Source organism: Vidua macroura, chromosome 10, assembly GCF_024509145.1.
Source record: "Vidua macroura isolate BioBank_ID:100142 chromosome 10, ASM2450914v1, whole genome shotgun sequence".
Taxonomy (NCBI): Eukaryota; Metazoa; Chordata; class Aves; order Passeriformes; family Viduidae; genus Vidua; species Vidua macroura.
The window spans coordinates 25901575-25928476 of NC_071580.1; the positions used below are offsets into that span (position 1 = coordinate 25901575).

Consider the following 26902-nt stretch of genomic DNA (forward strand, 5'->3'; position numbering starts at 1 on the left):
CTTTTTTTTTTTTTAATGTTTAATTACTTGTAGTCAGGGTTGTCCAGTCTGAATGGCTGCTTTTCTTGCATGAAAATGCTCAGGTCCATTTTCTTTCCATTCAGAGTTATCTTGTGATTCGTGGTACTTGAGCACAAGAACAGCTTGTAAAGTTTTGGCAGCACTGCATGAGGAATCTGCCCAGGGAAGTACTGGCTGTAAAAGCTGAGTGGGCTTAAACCATGCAGAGCTAGAGAAGGATGCAGTGAGAGTAACTGTGCTCTAGTAACACAGTATTACACAGTGTAAAAATTCAAAGCAAACTCTGACAGACTGTTTTCCATTTCAGAAGTACATGATCATATGCAGCTGAAAAAGCTATATTTTTTTCTGATGTTTTCTGGCCGTGGCTCAAAGGGAATGCTGTCCTTTTGGGAGGTGTTATCTGCAGTGTTACTGACAGTTAACTCAATGCATAGCAGGGTTGAGAGTTGCTTAGTTTGGATGCTGATAAAAGTGTAATTGTGGGAGTTAAGGAAACTTGGTTTCCTTGGAATGATTTGTAGGTACAAATGCTTGCCCCTCTCACAGTTTAATTGTCAGCCTTTTCAGCTGCTGAGCTGTCATCCACTGAACATCCACTCATCCTGGATTCTTTTTTAAAAGATGCATTTGAAATGGTTCATCACACCAGTGTTGTAGATAGAAGTATTTTTATCACCCAGTTAAAAAAATAAAAATCAACAGAAGCTTCTGCCCTAAGAAGTTCTTTAACAGCTCTGTATAATGGAAAGGGCAGTAATAATTAGGTGATTTTTATGTCAAAGAGAAGTTGAAGGGGGAAAAAAATCCAGTCATGTGGACTCAGGTGAATCTGGCTGTTGCAACATTAAATGTTTCTGGATGTGCTGAACGTGTTCTCTTCCTCTGCAGTTTTATGCCCAGCATTCCAACAGCCAGTGATGCCACCCAGAGGGACAGGGAATTCACATTTGTGTCTGTGCCTTCAGTGGTGCAACAAGAGAGAGGAAAGCTGCTTCAGAAGGTATTCTCTGTAGCAATACCTTAGGGAAACTTGTAAAGGAGTTCATATTTGCTGTGATTTGCATGCACAGAACCAGCAAACCCTGGAGCTGCCTGCCTGGTATGTCCATGAGCTCTGCCCTGAGCAGGCAGCTGGGGCAGGGGCTGTCTGTGTGTCAGCTGGACCCAATCCAGCCTCAGTTCTAGCACTTCGGTCTCTGTTAATATTTAGATAATATCCTTTTCACCTTGTTGGAAGGGAGAGTGTTGATAAATGACCCAGTAAGAGCTCTTTTTCTGTCTATGGATATTCAGAGCATGGTTTATTAGTGCCTACAATACTAATGTATTCTTGACTTTAAGAGGACTTGAATTGTGTTGTTTCTGGTACTTGTAGCAAGCACATTCCTACTTGTGACAAGCCAAGAATAGGAAGTCCTGGAAATGTGCTCCAGCATGGTATGCAGTGTTCTACTTGGAGCTTTGCTTTCCAAGTCTGCTCAGCAGGAGAGAGGTGCTGAAGGTGGGGCTGGTCCCTCACAACACTACTCTTGGTGGCCTTGCTGTGGGACATGAGCTCTTTGCTTTCCCAGCGAGATGGATCCAGCTTCACTGCTTGTCTGCTCAGTTATTTATCCCCGTTCTACTGGCACACCTATGCTGCTCATTACAGTTCTTATTTCTTCACATTTACGTGTGTGTGCCTTTCAGTTCCCAATTCAGATGTTGCAATAGTGAAAGACCCGTTTCACTGGTAGACAGTGGGTTTGTCTGTGTACTCCTGGCCTCCTAAAAATCACACCTAAAGCAGTCTTCAAAAGCTTAGGCCTCATGTGCTGCATGGTGATAGGTAAGGACTGGGCAATATTTAGTATCATTTTGATGATAAATGAAGGCATGTCTTTTGTTTTCTATTTTATCTAATATTAGACTCGGGGGTTCTTGAACAGCTCATTCCCTGAGGCCTTGATCACTGAGCAGCTTCTGGGACTGCAGCAGGGCTTTGTGTGTGCCCAGGCCTTTGAGGCTGGGATGTGCTCACTTCTTTCTCTGTTTGAGTGGCAGCATTATTCCCATGGTGCAGTCCTGGCTGAGGATAGCTCTTAGAAGAAGGAGTCAAAGGAAATTATTACAATTGCAAATTAGATTCCAGTGGAGATTGTGCAACAATTATTTGAACTATGCTCCCTCAGTGATAGTTATACAAAGTGAGCCCTGCTGTATTACAAGCCACAAGGTAAAACTTCCAGCAAACGCTTGGAGTTACCATGGAAGTGACTCCCCCATGCAGAGTCTGTGCCCCAGACCTTGTGAGGGGATTCACTGTGGGGGGGGGAAATAGAAGCCAGGTCACAGCTGGGGTCACTCTGCAGCTTTTGTCCTTGTCCAGTTTCTCTTCACTGAGGGGCCAGAAGGGTGAATGCCACTTAACATTAATTGTGCAATGCCCCAAGATGTACATAGGGCAAATATGTTACTTGTGCCCAGGCAATGCAGTGCAGGGGGGCACTTGGGTCTGCACATCAGAAGAGCAAAAGAGCATAGCTGGGGCTTGGGCTGTTTCTTAGACACCACAGAGTTAGATAAAAATGTACCTTCCACTACCATTTTGTACCTTTTTTCCCCCCCTGCAATTTCTTTCTGCCATCAGTTTCCCCTGGACTTCTTTTTCCAGGGGGGCTCAGAGCAGTGTCCAAGAAGTGAATTGCCTTCCTCTTTCAGATGTCTCCAGACAGACATTCTGTGCTTTCACCTCCACATGTTTTAGCATGTTCATAAGATTCCAGGAGACTATTGGAGAATTATATCATGGATTTTAGAAACTACCCCACATCCTGCAGTACCAACAGTGTAGCTCTGCCAGCCTTGTTGAATCACTGGGGTTTATCCCTTTCTTTTCAGTGTAACTATGTGCTACAGAAGATAGTAGTTGCTATGCAGGTTTCAAAGAAGTGGGTGTGATCATGCTCTCCATTCACCATAATTAGCTTCTCCTGAAGATCTACATCCCACCCAAACCCTGCTTGGTGGCTTATGTCCAAACTCAATCAGGCATAAAAAGCCTTCAAAGCCAGACAAGATTTGCAGAAAGCCTCGGAGTTGAACAATGCAATGATGCGAGTCCACTGTGGACTTGACTTCCAGTAAATTGAAGTCTGCAAGTGTTCTGCTGTAGTGCACATGGCAGGGAGAAATAGTTTTTTAAAGCTAGTTATCAGTCATTGCAGGCCAAAAACTCAAGCACAGTGAGCTTGGGCAGCCTGTGGATCCCAGCAGCTTGTTCTGTTTGTGGTGTTTTCCTACAGGTCTTGAAGTTGCATTGAGAGCACAAGACCTCATCCAACACATCATTCTCCTTGTTCTATTTAGGCTAAAGACAAGGAGATTTGCAGGATCTTTGTGTTCAGAAACAAGAAACTGAAATAATTCTTGATTTGATTGTATTACAATTAAGAAAGACAGCTATCTTAAACATTGCAGAAGCACAAGGAAACAATGGACATTTTGAGTGCCCTTTCTGTATGGCCCCTGCTGAGGTTGGCTCAATTTAGGGAAAAAACCTTCAAAATTAAAGGAAAGTACCAGTACCCATAACTCTTAAACCTTTCCCCATTTAAATATCTTACCTGCTGTTTTCCAGGAGCTGTACAGATCCCCAAGAAACATTACAGGCATTGATGTGCTAACACCTGAAAAAAACCCAGCTTTTTTGTTAGTTTATTTCTCAGTTGTGAGAGAAGCTGAGAGTGTTCCATTTGTACCCAGATCATGTGGCTGCTCCCCCATGGCCCTTCCCAGAGATGGAGGCTACCAGAGGTGTTTAGTAGTTGGGGTGTTTAAGGGGGACAACCTTGTTTTCTGGTTCCTGCTCCTAGGAACGTGTGTGGCCATGTTGGAAACGTCTGTGTAAAGTGCAGAGTCATCCTCTTGGCTAACTCAATCTTCCATCAGCTCCAGTCTCACCCAGCTCTAAATCCAAGGTCTGGATTGAGCCCATTTCAGTATCAGGATTGCTGGATTTGTATCCCTCAGTTTCATGAGGGGGAATGTGTGGCGTAAGTGAGAACTGGAAGATGTGAAGCTGCCTCCTGTCAATGAAGGATCCGAATACTGAGTCTGAGTCCTCCTCCTCCTCTCCTGGGAAGTGATTGCTGCTGGCTGTGGAGTAAGAGGTGGGCTCTGCTTTGCTGGCTAGAGGAAACAAAAGGACTGCAATGGAAAAGCCTGTGCTGGGTGTTCTCCATGATCTATCCCTCATCCTTCCAAGGAGGAGTGCCTTTTCCCTCTGTTCCTGACCCAACACGGGTGAGAGATATGCTTAGCTGGGGCATCCGTGAGCATACCTGAGGCAGGGCAGCTTGGTGCTCGGTGAACTTTGCAGTCCAGCAGCAAAAGTTAAGTCCATAAAAGCACATTTAGGGCTCTGCAGAGCTGAATAGAGGTTTTCTAATTGCAGAGATATGGAGATTTGCAGTGACTCAGGCCCGCGGAGACATTGGCAGAGGGAGCCAAGTCCTTTAGACTTTCTGGCTTCAGGATGCTGCCAGGAAGCGAACTGCAGAACCCAGCAAAAGCTGCTTCTGCCGGCTCCCAGGCAGAGGCAGGGCTGTATCGCCCGTCCCTCTGCCAACACCCCGACCTGTTGCTCGCTCAGGTGTGCGGGAAGCCGCCCGTGCCCTCACCTGTGCAGAGCAGGGCATTGGCCTTCTGGGCAGGACTCGCCTCCGTTGCTGGCACTCTTAGTGCGGGTGGGAGGATTTAGAAAAGCAGCCGCCTAATCCCGTGCTGACGCTCCTTAAGAGGCTCCCGCACACCCCGGGCGGCGCTCCGGTTGCTAAGGCCCGGTGTATCCTGGAGACGGAGCGCAGCAAATCGCGGCGCCGCTCTCTGGGAAGCCGACATCGCAGCCGGATTGCGGAGCTCCGCCACGCTCCGCCACAAGGAACCCGATGTCCTCCTCTTGCGGGAGCGATGGCGACGGCTCCCTGGGCACAGAAGACGCGGAACCCCGGGGATCTGCTGACAAGCTCGCCCTGAGATGAGGGGGTGTTTGGCACACGTGCTGCAGCTGTGCCGAACCCTTTAGGCTTCGGCTTTTGCGAGCTGCAAACAGCTTTTGTTCACAGCCCTTCTGCCCCATCCTGCCCTGGCAGGCACTTAGGCTTTTTTTTTTTTTTTTTTTTTTTTTTTTTTTTAAATCTCCTGGGGGCTGAAGCCATGGCAAAGGTCCCCGACAGAAGCAGGCACAAATGGAGTGCACTTCACACTTTCCTCCGCTGCAACATGAACCCGGAGACCCAGCGGATAGTGGTCTTTGTCATCCTGCTCTTCCTCATCATCGTCAACGTGGTACTGATGTTTCTTTTGGCATTTCACTGAAGGAGGACTGCCGGTAGTGGTGTGGTGCATGGGGCTTTCCAGGACTGGGCAACAAATCAGCAGGTCAGCTTGTCGTTGTCTGCCTCTGGTCTGCTTGTCTGCTGTTACGGTGACTGTGTGTCTCAGAGTATTGCTCCCGTGTTTTTTAATCGTCAGATCCTTCCCCACCCTGCTCCCCTTACTCTCCTCCTGTCATCACTCGTGCCTTGCGCTTTGGATCCCAGGTAAACAAGAGAAAGGGAGAGAGGTAACGGAGCCAAACCTGCTCGATCGTAACCGCTCTCCGTGGCACTAATCAGCCTTGATTCCTAGCCATGACGATTCAGTGCCTGCACGTAGCACTTCTCAGCCCTGGAGAAGCCCAGGTGGTGCTGCTTTGTTTGCAGAGGGACAAACATCCTGTAAGGAGCCCTTACACAAGGACCAGCTACATGTAAACACCTGCTGTAAAAGCTGAAGCCTGTAACGCCTCCGCTACTCTGTCACTGTGAGCATTGTGCTATATTGTGGCATGAGTAATGGCCAATTAGCCAAAAAGATTGATTAATAGAGTCCATCAGGAATTCAGGCTGAATAAACACTGCAGCAGTGTGGAAGAAGGGTTTTGTTGGCTTTAATCCCATTTCCTTTATGATACCTCAGTGCTTATCAGCTGTATGTATCAAAATGGCTGGCACAGCCATGGCACGGGACACTGACTGCAGACCACTGGTTCCTGACAGGCTGGAGCAGCCGTGCCCAGTGGGGCAGCCATGCCCAGCAGGGCAGCAGCTCCAGGAGTGCTCCTGTGGAAGGGTGGGAGGGAAGGGCAGCGAGGCAGCCTGCCCCGTGCAGGCCTGCTGTGCCTTCCCCATGCAGGCCTGCTCACCTCCGTGATGTTATCAGCAGCCCTGCACACCGCAGCACTTCCACACTTGGCATTGGCACCCCAGTGGAGCAGCCCTCGACTGGATGGCATTGGAGGAGACACATCCCTGGAGGAAGACAGACTGGAAAGGAAGGCATAATGCACTGTTCTTAATGGCATTCTTGCTTTTGTGCAGAAGACTGCAAAAGATGCAAGCCCTTAAAATTCATCAGGATCCTTCATTTTGTGTGTTAGGTAATCTGCAATTTAAGTACAGCTTTCACAAGGGCAGTGTGTTTGCTGGCACTAATGGTTGAGGCTACTGCAGCTCTTTCAGACGTGAATATTTATGGTTCCTGGAGTCTGATCTGGTGTTGAGAAAGGCTGGATGGTGGTGTTGTCTCTGTCATCATGAGTGATGTACTCTGTATCAGTTATTTATGTGATTGTGTAATACATGTGTCGTACAAAACCACATCACTTTAGCATGCAAAGCATGGAACTTGTACCTGCAGAGCTCCTTTCTGTTACGGCTGAGGTGCAGAACATCTTTTCCCTGAGAGAGGACTCTCTTTTGCAGTTCTGGGTGTGGGGCAGCAGCACGCCCCAGCCCCCTGCAGTTCTCTGGGAATCTCTTATGCAGATGAACAGTTTCAAATTATTAAAAATCTCAAACTAGGCTATAAATTCTATTATCTATCCATTGTGATAACAGCCACCAAAACCATCCAGTCTATGTCATTTTCTGAAGTTACTATTAGAAAAACCAAAAGCTAACTACAGCTCACAACTTGGCTTTCAAACAAATCTCTTTTCTCTTGCCTCTAAACTTTACCGAGGTCTTAGTTTCAGCTGGAATCGGAACTGAATGGCATAAGGTGGAAAAAGGATTGTTTCTTGGAAAGGCCAAGTGAATGATGGGAATGTATGCCTCAGTCTTCAAATGGCACATGAGGGACCAAAGTACGGCTTTGGGCTCAGAGGGGTCAGTGTCAGAAAGCCTTTGGCAGCTGCCTATGGGGGCAAATCCTGTACAAGGTTTGAGCAGGTTCTGAAAGTGCTTGAGGTTCTGAAGCTCCCACCCTTTGTCAGTGGGAGCAGTGAGAGGCCTCAGCATCGTGGCAGCCCCTGCACCGAGTTTGGACTGCCAGTTATTGCTGTCATGCCTGCTCTGTATCTTGAAGTACTGCAAAAACCCTGATGTTAGATGAGAAGAGCAGTTATTCAGAGGGTCTGCATGCATGTGTAGCTCTGAAGAGGACCTGGAGATGGGCTCCATTCATAATCCCAGGGTCTGGCTCAGTGTGTGGGAGCTGTGAGGGGCAGCTGGGAAGCTGAGCACACGTGTCTGCCAGCCTAGGCTGAGCCTGGATTTATCAAGTGACTTGTGCTCTTGTTCAGCTCGGTGCCATGTCCCTTGAAATGTTCCTTGGGTGCCTTTTGTCACTGAACTGGAGACTGTAGCTTCCTGTTACACTCTGCCTAGGAAGGGACTTCAGGGAAGTTTTCCAGGAACTTCTTTTTATTAAGTGTCCTGTAAAATTGGTTAGCTTGGAGCTGGTCTTGTGGTGATGGAGCAATTCACCCTCTGCTAGTGCTGCATGTTCTGTCTGGGGATGCCTGCTGCTTGCTGGAGGGCTCTGCTAGGTTGGGAATATCAAACCTGGGAAGGCCTAGGAATGCTGTGAGTTTGGGCAGTTGGTGCCTCTGGGGTGCAGAGCTGCTGTGCTGCTTCCTGCAGGAAACATGGCAGTTGCTGATGGAAAGTGCCCAAGCTTTCCCCAGCAGAAGACCTGCTCGCTGCTAGAGAACTAAAGGGAAGATTTGTTTCTTTCAAGGGCTCTGGGGAGTGCAGGACAGTGAGGAAGAAAAGTATGTTATAGGAAAGGGTAATGTGCCCTCTGGTGAAATTGCCTTTCCCTTCCCTGCTTAGGGAAATTTGCATTACTCCTGCTTAGGATAATTTTGTACCAGAACAGTTGGGAGCAAAAAAAAAAAAAAAAAAAAAAAAAAAAAAGTAGAACTGTTCTTGCATTTTAAAATTCTGATAAGAAAAATATAAAGATTACAGAGAACTTTTTGGAAATATGTGTTCCAATGCTGCCTGCCACAGGTGTTAGCTTGGGTTGCTATGAGCCTGGGAACACTTTTCCACTTAATGTTTGGTGAATTTTAATTTCCTCTTTCCAGTGCTTGTCTAGATTCTCAATACCTAAGTAATGCTGAAGTATCTGTTTCAAGTTTTGTTATGAGGACATCAGTGTTTTCCTCCTTCCTCAGCTTCCCCTACAGCTGTATACATTCAGCTGGAAGCTGCAGTTGACCAGTGTTAATCAGTCTGGTGTTAGTTGTGACTCTGCCTCACATCTTGGCTGAAGAAGCTGCAATGATCAATAAAGCCCAGGAAAAACAGAGCTGGTGAAGGATCCCTGAATTGTGTGCAGAAGCTGTAGATGGTGATAGAAAGACAGTGGGGAAGGAGAGCTCTGGGGGGAGGGAAGAGGCTCTGACATTTCTGGTGGGTTTTCTAGTTTGCTCTCAATGCACTAACTTGCCAGGAGAGCTGGGTGCTCTGCAGAAGGGCTGGGATTGCCTTCCCTGCTGTCACCTGAACACCAGGCCCTGCCCTGGCACTGGGGCCACAGCCCTGGGAGGGAGCAGCACTGCCAGGCTATGGGGGCAAGGCAGCTGGGGAGCCCTGTGCCCCCTGCTCCCTGGTGCCCATGGCTCCCTGCTCCGGCTGTGGAGCAGGGCATGGCAGCCAGGCCCTTGTGTGGCCACTGGACATCTCCTTCTCCTCCTCCTCCTCCTCCTCCTCCTCCCTGGGTGCAGAGTGAAACTGTGCCTGCACTCTTCCTGTGCCCTGTGGTGCTCTGTGAGACAGGGACAGGGATGTGTCCTCAGCCCTGCAGGGACAGAGACAGGGATGTGCTGAGCAGGGACAGGGACCTGCTGTGCCCGCTGCATGGGACAAATCCACCAGAATATTTAACAGGCGAGAGCTCTGCTACTGCTCTGCTTTGAGCCTTGTGAGAGCAAAGAGCATCTGTGAACAGGAGCGAGACCAAGACATCATTTCCAAAGGGAGATCTGGGCTTTAGATTATATCTTTGCTTAATTTGTTCTCCCCGGCTAAACTCATTTCTGTGGTGATATGTGGTATCTGCTGTCTTTGTGATTTATTCTTGGAATCCAAGGCATGAGCTGGCCAGATAAGAAACACAGTATGCACTTAGGATGATACCATCAACAATTACTTTTAATTACTCCTTCCAGTGTATTGATTTAAAATAAAGAATTAACACACAACAAAAGAAGCCACATTACAGAGGTTAAAGAAAGATTTCTAGAGGGAGAGTACTTGTTATTGATGCTGTGTCACTGGCCTTGTTAACTACAGAGTATACTGCAAACTGGAATAAAATTATGTCTTATATGAATCTTTGTATGTGTTCTTTGGCCAGGATTACTCCAGGCATGACTCTTGGTGTCACATACAGTGCATCCACTCTGTGTCTGCATTTGGCAGTGGCAGAATTGGAACTCAAAGAGGTGGTGTGGACCTGTCTCACACCACAGTGGCTTTCCCTGTCCTGTGGTGCGCATGCAAGCTTTCTGCATTTGTACTGATAAGCGTGATAGCTCGCCTGTGTCGGAGGTGCTAAAAGAAAAATGTCTCCCAAAGTACAAAGAGTGTGTTGGTCAGCCTTTCAGCAGAGGAGTCAGCCAGGTGTGAAGGACCACAGAGAGGGAAACTGGGGGGTTTGGTCTCCCTTGCCAGACTCCTCTGGACCAAGGGGCTGGTACTGGGCTCTGGTCCCACCCATCCTGCTGCAGCACAGAGGTCCTGTCCTGTCTTCCCTCCCTCCCTGGAGAGAGACCCTAGCACAGCCCCTTCCAGCGTGCTTCCCCCTCCAGAGAGCACCAGTTTCACACTGGACACCTGCATCTCTGCTGTCCCTTGGTGGCAGATCAGATAGCTCCTCCCCCAGCTCAGGCAACAAGGGCTGCCTTCAGCTCCCTCTGTCCTTCCTGCAGCCCCTCCTGCCCAGAGCTGGCCAAAGCTGAGGGCATGGAGGAAACAGCACAGGGCCCACACCTGAAAACCTTGTCTTTGTCCAGTGCTGTGTCTGTTTGGGGTATCAGCTCAGGACAGCTCAGTTGCTGTCTCCTGCTAGGCTGGGCTGGTTTGTAGTGGCCACTGTGCAGGGGCAGTACCTGAGAGTTCTTTGTGGTGCTACAGCTCCACATAGCACAGGTACAGCAGGGCTCCACTGGTTGTGCTTGTTCTCAACCATGATCTGGTCCCTTCCTGGCATGTTGAGTATCTGCAGTGATGTGGAAAATGTTATATGGAAATAAAAACACTGGGTATAGGCACTGGGTGAATCCAAGCAGCTACACCAGGATCTCTCAGCAGCAGCCCAACTCAGCTTTCCTCACCTCACCAGATGAAAAGGTTCCAGCAGGAGATTAGGGAAAGACAGGCTGCTAAGGAGTCATGGCTTGGTATTTTTAGCATCCCAGTTCACACCTGTAGTGCCCAGGAGCCAGCACTCATTATAACAAGCATAATCTAATTACAAAGTGAGAAGATCTGCCCTGGATGCCAAGAGAGAAGTACTGGCAATGGCAGGAGCCCATCGCTGCCTGCCCTACCAGAGCATGCTCAGCTGAAACTCAGCTGCCTCTGCAAAACCACTTTGTCGTGCTGGAAAGCTGTGGCCAGGATTACTCCAGGCATGACTCTTGGTGCCAGGGCTGTGCAGGGAGTCGGGGGGACAGGAATGAGCACTGGTGCACACCTCCCACGGGAGGAGTGAGATTTCCTACCTGGACCAAAAGCGTGTCCTGCAGGAGGAGAAGCAGCTGCTTTGGTCTCCTGTAGTTAGAGGACTTGTTTGCAATGTGGTCTTGGAAACAGGAATGTGGTTCTGGTTCGAGGTCTTAGCTTTGTTTTGGCCATTGAATCTCCTCATCCAGATGATGTGGATGTGAGACAAATGAAGAAAATGGATATATTCAAAAGCAGAATAGTACAGGGCCTCAGAAGATCCCAGGAAGCTGCTGCTTCCTGAACATCTCTTTTGCCTAGCATAGGACACTTCCAATAGGAAAAGGTGTTTTTTACTAGGGTGTACATAACTTGAATAACTTTCTGCAGGGACTACAAAAGAAATGACTCATTTTTATATTTACAGATACTAACCAAAAACAAAGGCTTAGGCAGCCTCCTTTGCCTGACAATGAGACTTTACCAAGGTCTTTTTTTGTTCTTCTCTGTTATTCAGATTTTCCTCTGCCCCATTTTCAAACAATAGGACAAACAGCAGTTCCTAGTTCTGTGAAGAAAGGATCTAGCCCAGTGTGTGTACCATGGGAAAGAGATCACCAGACGGGGGATGGGTGATGGTAGTAGTGGTGGAAGTTACAAGTTTTATGTCACCAAAACCCTGCAGGGTTTCTCTCTCAGGAAAAAAAATTTAAAAGAAAATGGATACTAAACTGTGCATGGTTCTTTTGAGGGAAGGAGAACATCTTAGAGTCATGTCATGGAAATTGATATGTGTTGGCCCAGCACTCCTGGCAGCACCTGCCAGTGCTGTACAGACTTTGGCACAGTTTAATGCAAGGGAGATGTTTTCACAGGAGATAAGAGCAATACAAATTATTTCAGCATGTTTTTTGCAATGTGTTCCATTGCAATTAACTCATGCACACACATGAAAAGGAAAGCCATGTGTGTTTGGGCCTTGATGCTGACATTTGGATGATTCAGAAGGGTTTGTTAGCAATGCAATTTGTATCAGGTTTTAAATGTTTTCTTTAACCTTATTTGTACAACAAATTTAGGTTAATTTGCCTTTAAGCTACAAGTGATTCCATAACTTGCTATATCTTTTGGGGGAAGAGTCATCATCAGGCAGAGAGCCTGTGACCTGCATGGCTCCTTTTCCTTTCCTTCTTCAAGAAGCCAGGATGCAGCATTTATCCTCAATAAATCTGTGTGGCAGAATAGCTACAGCTGAACTGGTTTGGATACATTGTCCTGAGGGATCTGTGGAGTATAATCCTCATTTGTGCAAAGAAATAATGATGAAAGAGAAAGCAAAGGAGAGGTAGATAGGAAAAATTCCAGAATTAAGTCATGAGAGAAGTGGTGGAAGCAGGAGCTGTCCTGCAGAGAGGGAAAAGGAGATTAAATATTCCAGGAAGTGCACAGAGGAAGGGTAGTCCAGCAGCTGCAGCAAGAGGAGAATGGGGAAAGCATAAGTGACAGAGAAATGTGTTAATGTAGCATTAAATACAATTTTCTGATGAAAATAGTTTCTACTTGGGTGTCTGAGAAATGGCAGTGTAAAAAAGATGCAACAGCAATCACTCTTAAATGTGTGAACAGCCAAATAGAAACATCCCGGGCCATTTCCATTCCCAGGTTGCACAGTTAAAATCAGGGCATCAGAAAATGAAGAATATTGTGGTAACCAGCTTTGGTTCATCCTCTGCTGTGAGTTCAAAACTGTGTAGACTTCAAAACTGTTGGTGAGGTCAAGTGGGGAGTCAGACAGTCTGAGACAATTTTCATCTACAGCCAAACTGAAACCAGAAACTACAAACTTCGTAGATGTGTGAGCCCTAGGTCAGAGTCTTGTTCCAACCTGAGAGTTCAACCCCAGGCCTTGCACCTTTGCGGTCTTTGAAGCCAAAGAAAGTAGGAGAAGGGTACATGGACAATTTCCAGGTGCTGTTCTGGCAGCATCTGGGCTGGTTGGGGTAACTGGGACTGGGTGGCTGGGGTGAGGAGTGAGGGGTGGGAGAGGAGTGGCTGAGCCAAAAGTTAGAGATCTTAAACCACTTTTAAGCCTTAGAGTATTTCAAGCTCCTTAAGCCACTTTAAGGCTTTAGATGGGTTTAAAATGCTTAAAACACTGTAGGGCCTTAGATGAGTTTAAGCTGTTTAAGCTGATTTAGAGCTTTGGAATGACTTAAGTTTTGTGTCTTTAAGGAGGTTTTGAGGTCCTTTGAGCTCTTAATTGCAAAGAGCTTTCTGGACATTTTGAGTGGGGATGTAGCATGTGCCTACTCCTGTGACCTGCGTGCAGGGACTCTTTCTCCCAGGCAGTATCTGGACAGCTAGGTTTCCCTGGCTGCACTTTCATCCTCCTTTCTGGAGGAAAGAAAAGCATGCCAGGAGTTAGACATCCATGTGTAGGGATGGATGGCTGCTCCAGATGTGTGTCCCTGGTGAGGGTTGCTGGTGTAAGATGGAGTGTGTGGGATCTGTTCTATTGAATGTGTGGAAGTGCTGAGGAGTCCCAGGCAGGAGAGGAACAGCCCTGCCCCAGGGGACATCCTAATGTCCCTGTAATTACTGTGCTGGCAGCTGCTGATTTTCCACCTGAATGCCAGTGTTGCTGTAGCTTATGGGATGGAGCTGTGCCTGCCAGGTTAACAGCTCCAGGGCTCACTGGTTTTAAGAAATATCTGTGGATAATACAAATAATCAGCATTTCTTTCCTTTTGTGCTTGTCACTACCCTCATGTCCTAATGCTCTGTGAGATAAATGTTACCACCCTAATGCCCAGCTCTGTAGGGCCAACCAGTGACACTTTTACCTGTGACTTGGGTAACTGCTCAGGAGTAGAGGCAAGCATGGCTTGGCTCTTTGCCTTGTGTGCCTTCCCAGGTGTGTTTAAGGTCCTTGGTGGGCTGTATCCAGACAGGATGTGTTTAAATCTCCTTGAAAGACTTACATTTACTTAATCTTTTTAAAAATCATCTCTGGGTTGGGCTGTGGGGCTTCCTGTGCCACAGCTTAATTATGCACCACAGGGAAAAGGTCCTGCTTTTGTCCCAAGCTTCTTGCCTGGTGGTTTCACTGGGCACCCAGCAGCCTGGATTAGAAATAACCTTTTTGTGAGCCTTCAGCTCATGGCCACCCTCCATCCACCTGTCTCTGTTGCATTTTCAAGGTCTGTTTAGCTTGTGCTGGCCTAGAAACTCTTCCCACATTTGATTCATGCTGCTCTTTGTGCCTTGCCTGCTTCTCCTCTCTCTTTCTGAGTCATTCCTGATATTTGGGCTTCTAACCCTGATGGAGAGGGCTGGTGTTTTCCTAAATGGGTCTGCAGAGACCTTCCTGAGAAGCAGCTCATTTAGTCAGTCACTCGTGTTAGATATTGTTCATGTTACATTTGAATTTCTGTTGCCATTTGTCACCCTGTCACTCAGCGTTGTATCTACTTGTTTAGAAAGAGTGAAAATACGTTTCACTTATACCAGAAAATAAATGTGTTATATATTTTCAACAAAGGTCCTCTGGAAAATTGTTTGACAGGTTAAAATGGAAGCTGCTTTTCAGCTTTATTTCCTGTACATGTTACCAGCTACTGCAATGTGCAGCTATAAAATGTGACACACAGAGAACCTGTTGCAGAGTTACCTAAAGGCTTGAGAAGGGCTTTGCTCCTGGTTTTTCCTTATGCCAAAACTTAGGGATCTTATTTCCCCAAATGAGCAGGCTCCTTTTCTCGGGGTCTGTGGTGTCAAGGTGACCTCAAGAATGTAAAAGTCCTCATTTCCCAGCCCTCGCAGCCAAAGAAGGAGTCTGAATGCGTAGGGTCGGTTTATCTTCTCTTATCTAGAACATTCTTTCTCTGACCTGCTGAGCTCTGTCCAGCAGGTCAGCCATGGCATTCTGTCTGCCCTCAGGGTGGTGTTTACATTTTAAACCAAAAACTACGTGTGCTATGTTTACAATAATGTGCCAATATCCATCATTTATGTTGGACAGTGTGTCTCTACCTGAAACCAATAGAAAAGTGTCACCAATCACAGTAAGACATGGAGGGCAAGGAGAAGGAGAAGGTCAGGACCACGCCCAAATCCCTCCATCTTGTCCCCTCAAACCCCATTCTAAAAAGCCCCAAAATTGTACTTTTTCACCCTGTATTAATTCAACTACCACACTACTCAAACCCTTGTGGCTTGTAATTCCTCACACAAAGTTGGCAGTTTTTCCCACGGGCTAAAATCAAAGCCACAGGTATTTTTGACTTCATGCCAAGGTCTCTGAGCCCCCTGCCAGGGTCTAGAGACAGCCAGGGCAGCCAGAGGGGTGTCCTGGGTTCCCACACCTTTGACGGACAGGCCATGGGACAGTCCTGAGGGCACTGTCAGGGTTGAAGTGATTTAGGTCTCCTCCTCAGCTGCAGGTGACTGTCCTCTCTCCTTCATAAGAACTTTCCTGAGTTATTTCAGCCAAAAGCAAAATGGCTGAAAGGAATTTTCAAGTTGTTTCCATTTGCATTGTAATAATCAGCTCCCACATTTTAGGTGAGGAACTGAGAGGTTCTTGCATCACTCTGGGGTTGGAAGGGTCCCATTTAATGGCACCCAGGGGATGTGCACCCCTGGCAGACTTTCTCATGCCAAACTCTTCACACACAGGTTCAGTCAACATGAAGCACAGCTCTGCCCCCTGCACTTCCCAAAGGGCTGCTTCCCTTGCTCCTGCAGCACTGCATTAAGGCAGATTTCAAAGCCTCTCCTTGCCTGCTGCAGGGGGGACCCTCCTCCTCTTCCCATCTGTTTAAATCACTTCTGAGAGTGAATCAGGACTCAGATGATATAAATAAAAGGGAATAATGTAATTAATGCCAGTCATAATGGTTTTGTGGAAAATAGTTCTTACCAAATAAATGTGATGACAAATGTTGAATGTTTGGTAAATGGAGGCAGCTGTAGTAGATGTCACATGAGGGGTTTAACTACAGGCACTGATTAAAAAAGCAGCACTGTGGAATATCAGTGGAGCACACTTAGCTGGATTAAGATCTTTGTTGACTGACATTTTAGATTTGTTAAGGAGAATCACTGTCAAATTAAAATATTTTGAATGGAGATCTGCAGTGCTTGGTAAATGCCTGAGAGTCCTCCACTACCCTTAATCAGTCTCAAAAATCTCTGCTGAAAAATATGCAGCTTACAGTGCAGGCAAAAGGGCAACAAATGCCAAGGGCATGGCTTGTCAGGGGGCACGGTGTGTGGGCCTGTGAATGTAGCAGTGACACAAGCACTGCCCACGTGGGGACACGTGCCCCTGTCACACTGGCAGGGAGGGCTCCTGTTACCCTGGGACATGTGGGCAGGGGAGCAGCAAGAAGCACTGAAGTGTTTGCTGTGCCTGCAGAGCTGAGTTGGTAGTTCTGGCACCCTGCAGCCAGGCAGCAGCAAGTCCAGTCTAGCAGAGCCAGCCCAAATTCCTGCCTGGCAGTGAGGGGAGACAGGAAGCCCAGGGGCTTGGTTAGCTCATCATGCTGAGAGGGATGCTGAAGATGAGCCCTTCCCTGGGGTGTCTGTCTCCCCACAAGGGGAGACGCTCTGAAAAGCCAATCCAGATAATTCATTCAGACTCAGTGCCTGCTGCTCAGATGACAGAAGCTCTGTGAGATAAATTTAATCTCTGTTGCCCATCATTAGACAGTGTAGCTAAAAGTTTTGAGAGGAAGCAAGAGCAAGCTGTCAGGACAGCAGTGTGCCCTGGTGGCTAAGAAGACCAATGGCATCCTAGCCTGGATCAGGAATAGCGGCCAGCAGGAGCAGGGAGGTCATTCCTCCCCTGTGCTGGGCACTGGTGAGGCCACACCTCGAGTCTGTGGAGTCGTGGTGTGTCCAGCTCTGGCCCCACAGTTTGGGAAGGATGTTGAGACGCTGGAGCATGTCCAGAGGAGGCTGGAGAGGGGCTGGGAACACAAACCCTGTGAGGAACCACTGAGGGTGCTCAGCCTGGAAAAAAGGAGACTCAGGGTGACCTTATCACTCTCTACAACTCCTGAAAGGTGACTGTGCTCAGGTGATGTTGGTCTCTTTCTCCAGGAAGCACTGACAGAACCAGAGGACACAGCCTCGAGCTGTGCCAAGGGAAATTTAGGTTGGATATTAGGAAAAAGTTTTTTACAGAAAGAGTGATAAAGTTCTGGAACGGCCTGCCCGGGGAGGTGGTAGAGTCACCATTCCTGAATGTGTTTAACAACAGACTGTATGTGGCACTGGGTGCCAGGGTTTAGCTGAGGTGTTGGGGCTGGGTTAGACTCGATGATCTTGAGGGTCTCTTCCAACCCAGTGATTTTGTGACAATTTCAAAACTATCACATGGGTTCAGTTCAAGGCAGAGGCCAGTTTTGGCTTCTGCTCATATTCAGAGAAAATAAGTATTTGTGTGAATGAAGCACAACTTTGGGGCATGTGTGTAGGTAATTTTTTTTTTTTTCACTCCTCTGCTGCAGATTGCATGAGAGAGGCAGAGGAGAAGCTCTGGAAGCAAAGTGACTGCTGAAGGAACTGGAGCTGTGGGAGGGCTTTGCCTCTGGGGTCAGGACTGCTGGAGGGCTTAAATGTTGTGTGCAGGACCAGTTCAGCTTCAGTCTGTTACACACAATTTTGGGGGGGCAGGCAATGAGCACAGGCTTCATGGCAACCATTTTAGCTCACCAGGAAGGGCTGGGTTCAGGTGCTCTTTGTGGAACGTGTCTTTTTTAGGGTCACAGAGCTGAGAAATAAATTCCATTCTATTGGTACCTTCTCCCTGATCTTCCCTTTTCCCAGTTCTTTTGATGTTCCTGGGTTTATTTTTTGGCTCTGCATGATCCAGTGTACTTGGCATTGTCAAGAGAAAGGTATTCAAATTTTATTCAAATAGAAACAAGTAGCTCAAAGATAAATATTTCCTAAAGGCATCTTCATCCTCATTCTGTAAATTGCTGAGATCTTTTATCTCTGTTAATATTGCCTGGAGGTCCTGTCCAAACAAGACCAGGACATACAAGGTAATTATGTCAAGGTGTCCAGCCTGAGACAGACAGGGACCGAGGAGCTGCAATGCCAACAAGCCCATGGTATGGGCCTTGACATGCCAGGTCTGCTTACTCACATGTAATGGACTTAATTTGGGGCAGCTCTGTGCACCAGCCCTGGCTGTGTCTCCTCCTTGGCAGCCTCTGTGTAGACAGTGCTCGGAGAAGCCATCCATCAATCTTCCCCTCCATCTGTGCCATGGGAGGAGCTGCCCTGATGCCTTAGGATTTTAGCCTTTATATTTTTCAGATCCTGTGCTGCATTAGTGCATAACTCCAAACTCCATACAGTGTTAGTTAACTGTCTTCACATTTTGGTCAGACAAAACAATCCCTCTGGGCCTGAGATCTAAGGACACCCTACAGCCTCGGGGCCCCAAAAAGTACAAACAAAAGTGAATTGGAGGGAGCAAACTGGGGGTAAATGACTTCATTAGCTGAAGCTGTAGTTGGAGCATTAACGCATGATATGTGAATGGACCAAACTTACAATTGTCTGAAAAACTGGTGAGCATTGTCTGGCTTGCGTGTAGCCTCTGGGAGATTTCTGACTGCCCAAGGTAAACCTGTTTGAAGGCCTTTAATAAATACCCACTTTATTCTTTTAATCTTGTCTGGCCTCTGTTCTAGGCAGCCCCTCCAAGGCATCAGCTCCAGTGCCTTCCCCTGGTAGCAGGGAGGGCTGGAACAGGAGCCTGGGGCTGCAATGGGGACACAGAAAGGCCAGGGCAGTAACAGAGCTGCCCTTGATTTACAGATTCAAGCATCTGGGCTAGTGTTGCCTTTGGGTTGCAAATGCTGCTGTCTACAAAGTTAGGTGTTTTTATAAACAAAGAAAAAAAGTTGATTTCTGATTGTTTTCCCCACTGCCAGCTGCAGGAGCTAGAGCAGCTGTGGGGTGGCTGGTTTGCATTCTCTCTTTCCTAACTTTTCTCTGCTATACACTTGTTTGGGCCTCTTCAAGAACATGTACCAAGTTGTCCTTGACATTACAAAGCCAGCACATAAATGTTGTTTCATATAAAATTAGTAGTTGTTTTCAAAACCTTGCTTGAATTGCAGAGAACAAAGTGTAGTGAGCTGAGCCTTTTGAGCCAAGGAGGTGTTTGGCAGGGGTGAGCATCCCCTTCCATGCACGCTCCTCTGGGAGCCAGACAGCTCCCTCAGCAGAGCTGCTTGGTGGTGCCACCTCAAACACATTTTGCCAAAACCCTTTTACCTGCTGGTGTGTTTTATCCTTCCTGGGGTAGGAGAGTCCTATGGGAATAAATCACACAGACTCCATTTTCTTCATGGTGGAAAAAGCCCATTCTTTATTCACATAACTCTTTTTTATACTGTTTTACAGACCTTGTGTGGGACTCCAATTGGTCAGTAGTTTTCTTGCCAATTACCTTATTGGTTATTAACAAGTTGTGATTCTGTGTTGATTGGTCACTCAAACTCTCAGGAAAGTTGTTTGTAAGAGATAGTTTTAATTTTTCTATCTAACGGTGCAAAACCAGTTTATACAGGTCCAAGTTGTTTTTACCCAGGACTAGATTGTTATGTTAACCAACTGCTCACACCAGGATTGCTTTCACGTGGGAACTTGCAAAATGCTAGTTTTGACAGGGCCAGCCACTGATTCCAGGAGAGCAGGCCTGATTTTATGAAGCCTTTCTCTATGATTTTTCTACCTTACTGCACCAGAGTCCTGCCCCTCTTTGCCCATGGCAGCTTGCCCCTGGGGGAGGATGGAGCAGCTCTCCTTGCTGCAGTGACATGTGGCACTGTGGGTGCTCCTGTGCCATGGAAATGCCAGTCCTGGCTCTGAGCTACCCACCTGTACCTGCTCTGGGAAAGGGGGCTCTTGGACTGGGTGTAGTGGATATTTCTGTATCAGCCTAGGAGTTGGACTGGGTACAGTGGAAAATAACAGTATAAGGCACAGCCTGAGCTGGGGGCAGAGAGGAGCAGAGCCCTGATCACTGAGAAGTGCTCAGCACCCAGGTCTGCCCCTGCCCACCCTGGGGTACCAGCACAGGAGGAGGTGGGGCAGGGAGGGGGCCAGGCAGAGCCTGTCAGCCTGAACACATGAAGGTGTGTTGAGTGCTGCTGTATTACATTAATTGAGATAATCCTAAGAACAGATGAAATAATTTTTTGCTCTTTATTTCATGATTTATTCCATATAGATCATTTCTCCCCAGAAACATGGTGTTTGTGGTCAGTTAAACAAATCCTGGCCTGCTGTTCAGGTGTATTTTATTTATTCCTTTGCATGAGAACTGGCAGTGTCTTGCCTGCCTGTTTGGCCAGGCTGGTGATCCCACAGTTGTGACTTCCTGTATTTTCCAGATCACACCTACAGTATAGCTGTTGTTGAATAGAGAAAATGTAAGGTATTAATATTAATGGCTGGATTAAAATACCAGCTGAGGATTCTCTACTCAGCCCCGTGGCTTTCAGTGACTCTGAGTAGAACCATGTGTCTCTGTGAGCTGAGTGTATCAACCCTATGTGCTGTGAATGCTGGGTCAGGCTTGGTCTCTTGTCTTCTCATCACGTTACCAAGATGTGACAGCGTGGTACTGTGTGGTATTAATGCCTTCACATCATCAGTGCTCTGTTTGTGTGACCATCTCAGTGGCAGAGGAAGTCCACTTAGCCTCTCTCTGGAAATGGCCACGGTGCGTGCCAGCCTGCACATCACACTTGGAGCACTGATCGAGGCTGGCATACTTAAACACACAGACGAGGTATTTTGTCTGAGAAAGAGCCATGTTCTCTATGTGCTGGTCACAGTTTGGATGTTGAAAAGCCTGCTGGATGCCACTCTTCTGAAGGTTTCTGCCCATATCCTGAGCAACAGCCATCCCTTCCCACAGGGTGTGGCACAGCTGCTGTCACCTGGTGTGTGCCCAGCACTGAGAGTGAGATCCGAGCATGTAATCAGCTCCCTTCCATAGGGCTGGTCAGGTGCTGGGCTCCAGCTACCCCCTCACCCTGTTACTTCTCTGCCTCCCTGCAGCTGGAGGAGTTGGCTCAGCTTGTGGTCTGCGCAGGCACCAGTCCCTGCAGTCCCAAAGCAGCAGCAGAGCTCTTTGTGAGACTGGCTACACCTGCCCTCACCCATGGCCCAGCTGCTCTTCTAGAGCTGAAATCCGATAGCCAAGTCTGGAAAAATACACTTCTACTCTCTTCCCCACCCTCTTCCCTTCTCTAGTTGTCACTGCTTTATGCTAAAAAGCTAAAACTTCTAAATTACTGAGGGTGCACTCAATCCACTCATCCAGATCATGGATAAATGTATTTAAAGAATCATAGAGCATCCTGAGTTGGAAGGGACACATGAGGATCATCAAAGTCCAACTTCTGGCCCTGCACAAACACCCTAAGAATTCCACCCTGCATCTCACAGCATTGTCCAAACGTACCTTGATCTCTGGCAGCCTTGGGGCTGTGATCCTGGGGAGCTTGTTCAGTGCCCTACCACCCTCTGGGGAAAGAACCTTTTCCTGATAGCCAACCTAAACCTGCCCTGCCACGGCTCCAGGCCGTTCCTGTGGCTCCTGTCACTGGGCACCAGAGAGCAGAGAGCAGAGCCTGCTCCTCTGCTGCCCCCCAGGAGAGGGGGAACACTCAACCCTGTCATCACCATCATCAAAACACTCCCTCACATACAGAGTTCCCCCACTGCCTCTCCTTCCATGCCTGTTCCTTCTGAAGGATTTATGGCCACCTGCTGCAGCACTCCAGTTGTGAGAATCATCCCACCATGTTGCTGTGGTGGCAGCTATAGCCCAGTTTTCCTTCCACACCATAGCCTTGGGCTTCTCCTGTTTGTTTCCCATCCTGTATGCATTAGTGTGGATGCACTTCAGTTGGGCTGATCCCACCACCTTCTGGAGGAGGAGAAGCTCTAATTTCTACATGACCATTCTGAGGCACTCCTGTTGTTTTTAAAACATCAATAACCCTTTTGTTTTTGCTGCCACATGAATCCATCCCCTACTTTCACAGAGATACACATAGCATCACTGCACTGCATCCCACCTAGCTCTGGTTACACACTGGCTGTGTAAAGTGGGAACCTCTCACCCTCTCCTTCCCCATCATCCCATTATTTCTGTCAGAATGGAAGCACTGCATTAAGCTGTTTCTGGTTCAGTGAAGGGGCATTTGCTATCCAAAGGCAGACTGCATTTCAATTTTCTTTCAAATGCCTCATTAACCCTCTTCTGATTTACCCAGTTGATGATTATGCTGACCTTCTTTTCCAACATGCATCTCTCCTTTGTGGAGAGGCAGCAGCAGTAACCCAGAGCAGGGGATGACTCTGGGTGACTGAACAGCCCAAGGGGTGTGGGTGGCCCATGCCCTGTGTGCTGTGGTGACACTGCTGCACTGCTGGGAGACCTACAAGGGACAGTGGCTTTCCCACAGCTTTTCTCTTTCTCCCATGTGCCTTGTATATTGTCTTCCTATTGTCTTCCCATAATTCATCATTGCACCGTTTTCCTGGAGAAAAACAGGCCTTCACTGCCACTCCACAATGGCCAAGTCCTTTTTAGCAGAACTCCAGTACATACTCCATCTTCTTGGGAAAACCTTTGGTGTTCAGACAGTCCCGGGTACACTCAGGCCCAGGGAACTCTGTGAGTGTGCTCTGGAGTTGTTGAAATCCAAGGGAGACTCTGACTGATAAACCAGTGGCATCAGGCACTCCTGCTGTGGTGGCCAGCAGGACCAGCCCACAGAGACACCACTGCAGCAGAACCCAAGTGTTATCTGGCCACCCCACAGCTGAGATGGGAAGAGTCAGCAATGGCTCCAGGCACAGCATCACTATGCTCAGGAGCCCCCTTGCAGCTTCCTGCCACATGAGCTTCAGTTTTGGTTTGGGTTTTCTAAATTGTTGGGGGTTCTGTTTTTCCTAGAGTGGGGCCTCTATGGGGCATGCAGTAAATAACTGCTGTTCCTCAGTATAAATGCTTAAAACTCTCCAGGAGTCTTATTTTAAGCATATTAAGTGCTATGTTTAACCATATTACAGGCTTCAGGCTCTACCCATTCCAGAGTAGCTCTGAGGCCTCTGAATGCTTTTTCACAGAATTCACACAGTCAATGGCTTGGAAGAGACCTTCAAGATCATTGAGTCCAACCCAGCCCCAACACCTCAATTAACCATGGCACTGAGTGCCATATCCAATCTTTTTTTTAAACACATCCAGGGATGGTGACTCCACCACCTCCCTGGGCAGACCATTCCAGTGCTTTTTGCTCTGAAGTATGTCTCTAAATATTGATGCTCAAGGTTTTATTTCAAGGCTTTCCAAAGCAGAGCTGCACTGGCAGCACTAGAGCATCCTCCACCAACAAGGTACCACTGAGCCTTGTTTACTGGCTGAGGCAAAGCCAGCAGTATGAAATACTAGAATTTATGTTTTTATGGTAGTAAACATAGTGTGTGCAAGTGATTCTGAGTAAATGCGGTTGAAAGCAGGATCAGGAAAAGCAACTGCCAGCCTGGCACCAACTCCTCATTGCTCATGGGGGTACAGAGTCAGCAGGACGTGTGGCAGGGCTGCAGCCAGGCTGGCATACATGCTGCTGGCGTGGAGGGACTGACAGTGTGCCTGCTCTGCCCACAGCTCATCAGCGATGGCAGCGTGGTGTACGCAGAAGCCCTCTGGGACCACGTCACCATGGATGACCAGGAGCTGGGATTCAAGGCCGGCGATGTCATCGAAGTAATGGATGCCACCAACAAGGAGTGGTGGTGGGGGAGGATTCTGGACAGTGAAGGCTGGTTTCCAGCCAGCTTTGTTCGCGTAAGATCTTCCTCTTTCTTTGTGCCCTCTCCATTAGCACCAGTTGCTTGTTCTTTTCCTCCAGGTTTAATGTTCTGTGGTGACTCCTAAGGACTTCCACTGCTAGAGATGGCTCAGCATGTCTTGTTAGTATTCCTCTACATGTGGCTACAGTACAGAGTGCCCTCCTGGCTGAGCAGCCACCAGTGTGGAGAACTCCCTCTATATGAGTAAATCGGGGCCAAAGGTTCAGCTCCAGACTGGAGCAGAGCTGAGCTGAGCTGTGCCAGCTGGGGAGCTGCCCTGTTTGGTGGTTTGCAGCCTGGCTCCTGCTTACCCATCTGTACATTAGCTGATTTGTGCCCAAGCACATGGCATCCGCTTCCAGGAGCAAGCAGCGCTCTCCTGGAGGAATCCCTGATGCAGCTGGCAGAGGTCCTCACTCCAGTGTCCACTTAGACAATAGAGATGAGCATGGCACCAAAAGGCACCTCTCTGCAGCTGGTGCTGGGGCCAGTGCAGTGCCACGGCCAAAGGATGCACCCCTGACTCAGGCACCTCCTCAGCCCAGCAGGCTGCTGGGCTGTCAGAGAGCACTGCGTGCCAGGCACTAAAAAATGGAGGAGAAAAACACAAGAAATATCTCAGTGGTCATCTGGGGCAATCTGAGACACTCAGTGCTTGTGGGCCAAGGCTGTCCCCAGTGCCAGCTTCAAAGCCCACACAGAAGAGCTGTACAGACCAGCCCAGACAGTCCCAACTGCACCCTGCAGAGGCTTCATTTCCAACAGAGCTTTCTGAAACACATCTGAACTCTCAGGGCAAGCAGGGGGGAAACCAGGAGTGTGGGAGGGTGGAAACTGCTGTGCTCCACTGTCCCGCTGTGAGGAGAAGGCTTCCTTCCTTTCTCCTGACTGTGACTGTCGGTGGCACCTGACAGCTTTCACCACCTCGGGCAGGCTCCTCAGCACTGCAAAGGCAATGGGGTGCCCAAGGGCAGAGATTCTCAGCCCTTTAGCTCTTTATCCAGGTCACATCAGATCACAAGTGACCCAAAGCCAGGTGAAGCATGAAAGGAGGTGACACGAGGTCATCTGGTGTCTGTAGCAAAAGTCCTTGGAGAAGTGGGGCAGTTTTGAAATGCTTTGTTATAGGTTGCAGGAGATAGTCTCAGCTGCATAATTAATACAAACAGTGGAATGTTTTGCAAATAAGATTACCAAGACCTCAGCACTAATTTTTCTTGCAATGAAAACACAGAATTTTTTTCTTTCATGTTACTTAAAAGTTGAATTGTGCTGGCTGGCAAAAACTTGTCATCTTAGAGTAAAGCAGACTAGTACTAGGCATTAGGGATGCAGAGTAAGAAATTCTTTTAACAGAGGAATCACAACACTTATTCAAGCATCCAGCTGAAGATTTCCTGCTAATTACCACTGGCTCTCAAGCTCACTGCAGGGAGGGCTGGTATGTCTGGAGGCTTGGCTCAGACTGCAGGACTCTCGCTTCACATGAGTTTCAGGCCGAGGTCTGAGTTTAAGAGCTGCTGATGTCCGGCTCACACGGGAGGACAACTAGGATTGCACATCGTGAGGGCTTCAGCAGTGAGTAAGTGTAACCTGTGCCTGTGTTGACAAGGAGGGGTATGCACTGTTTTTTATATGTAGGTGTATTTGTATCAAATGGTAAGTCATAGAGCCTAGAAGAAACTACATTAAAAGTTTAAATCAGTTCTGTGTCATTGTACTAAAAATTCCTATAATCATGTGTGTTTTACCTTCCTATCTTTCACTCCTTCTCTGTGCTGGGACGGATCCTTTGGGTCATGTACAAAGCATTCCCACGGGCACCCAAAGTACCAGGAAAAGGAGGCTCGGGAGTGCAATGCCGCAGTCCATGCCAGCTGAGCTGCGGTCCATGCCAGCTGAGGTGCAGTGCCTGCAGCCTCTGCTCTCCTATGCTCGTGCTGTGCTGCCATCTGATGGGGGACCGAGAGTCCCACACGGCCCTGCCGTGCAGCACCCTTCCTTCCCTCCTCAGTGCCCACTGGCAGCTGATCTGCTTTTACTTTAGCAATGAAGTCTCTTTAAATAATCCTGGGGAAGCAGATACCGAGGGGCCATCTGTCACCGACAGTATGAGAACAATAAAGTAGATAAAACCCCAGCCATGTGCTGGTTCTCCCATCCTTCCCGAAGTGTTCCTTCAAATATTTAAGAAAATTTCACTCGAAAAACCATTTTTGTCCTGATTTGATATGTATTATTCCTGAAGGACTCCATATTATTCCTGTAACTTCTGTCCACAAGAAATATCTGCCTAAAACCACCCATGCCACGGTGGGAGCAGCTGCCATGTGCCCTCCCCAAAGTGACTGTCTGGCCTTAGCCTCCCCGAGGGGAAAATGTTTGCAGGCAATACACACACCCTTCTATCACCTGTCCCAGCTCAGTCTGTGTCTGCCATCCACTCACTTCCTTGGCAGAGCTGTTTAGCAACAGGGACAGTGAACATCTTGTGTGCCTCACAGCTGCGAGTGAACCAGGATGAGCCCATGGAAGATTATCCCCTGAAGGTGGAGGGGGGCAAAGAGGATGACTCCAGATGCTTTGGGATGGGCCAGACCACCAAAGACCAAATGAGGACCAATGTCATCAATGAGATCATAAGCACAGAGAGAGACTACATCAAGCACCTGAAGGACATTTGTGAGGTAAGGAATAAAGGGGAAAGGGACTTAAGAACTTCTCTGAAGGATAATGGACTGTGTCCCATGCTTGCCCAGAAAGATACCCTAAGCAGGTAAGTTCTCTGAAAACTAGACTGAATTTTCATCAGTTCTGCTGAATGCCATTATATGCTCAGAAAACAGAAGACAATTCATTACAGCAAAATCCCAAATGCCTCTGCATTTGGAGCACTCACTTGTGCTCTGATTAAATGGAATTAATTGAATTTCCCAGGCCAGAGAAAAGTAAATGTCTAGCACTGCTGTCCTCTCTTTGTTTTGGAGTAATATAAT

General features: G+C 47.9%; 1 protein-coding gene across 4 annotated transcripts in view; it reads left to right on the top strand.

The window, feature by feature from the left end:
* ARHGEF4 (Rho guanine nucleotide exchange factor 4) overlaps positions 1-26902 on the top strand; it is a 122547-nt gene that overhangs the window by 86625 nt on the left and 9020 nt on the right. For 3 of the 4 annotated variants that reach the window (XM_053986240.1, XM_053986242.1, XM_053986243.1), the window contains 2 exons: positions 23722-23901; positions 26411-26593. In XM_053986240.1, the coding sequence (XP_053842215.1) occupies positions 23722-23901; positions 26411-26593 (363 nt within the window). Of the gene's footprint in view, positions 1-5252; positions 5446-23721; positions 23902-26410; positions 26594-26902 lie in introns of those variants that run through there. The other variant, XM_053986244.1, reaches the window with a different exon arrangement.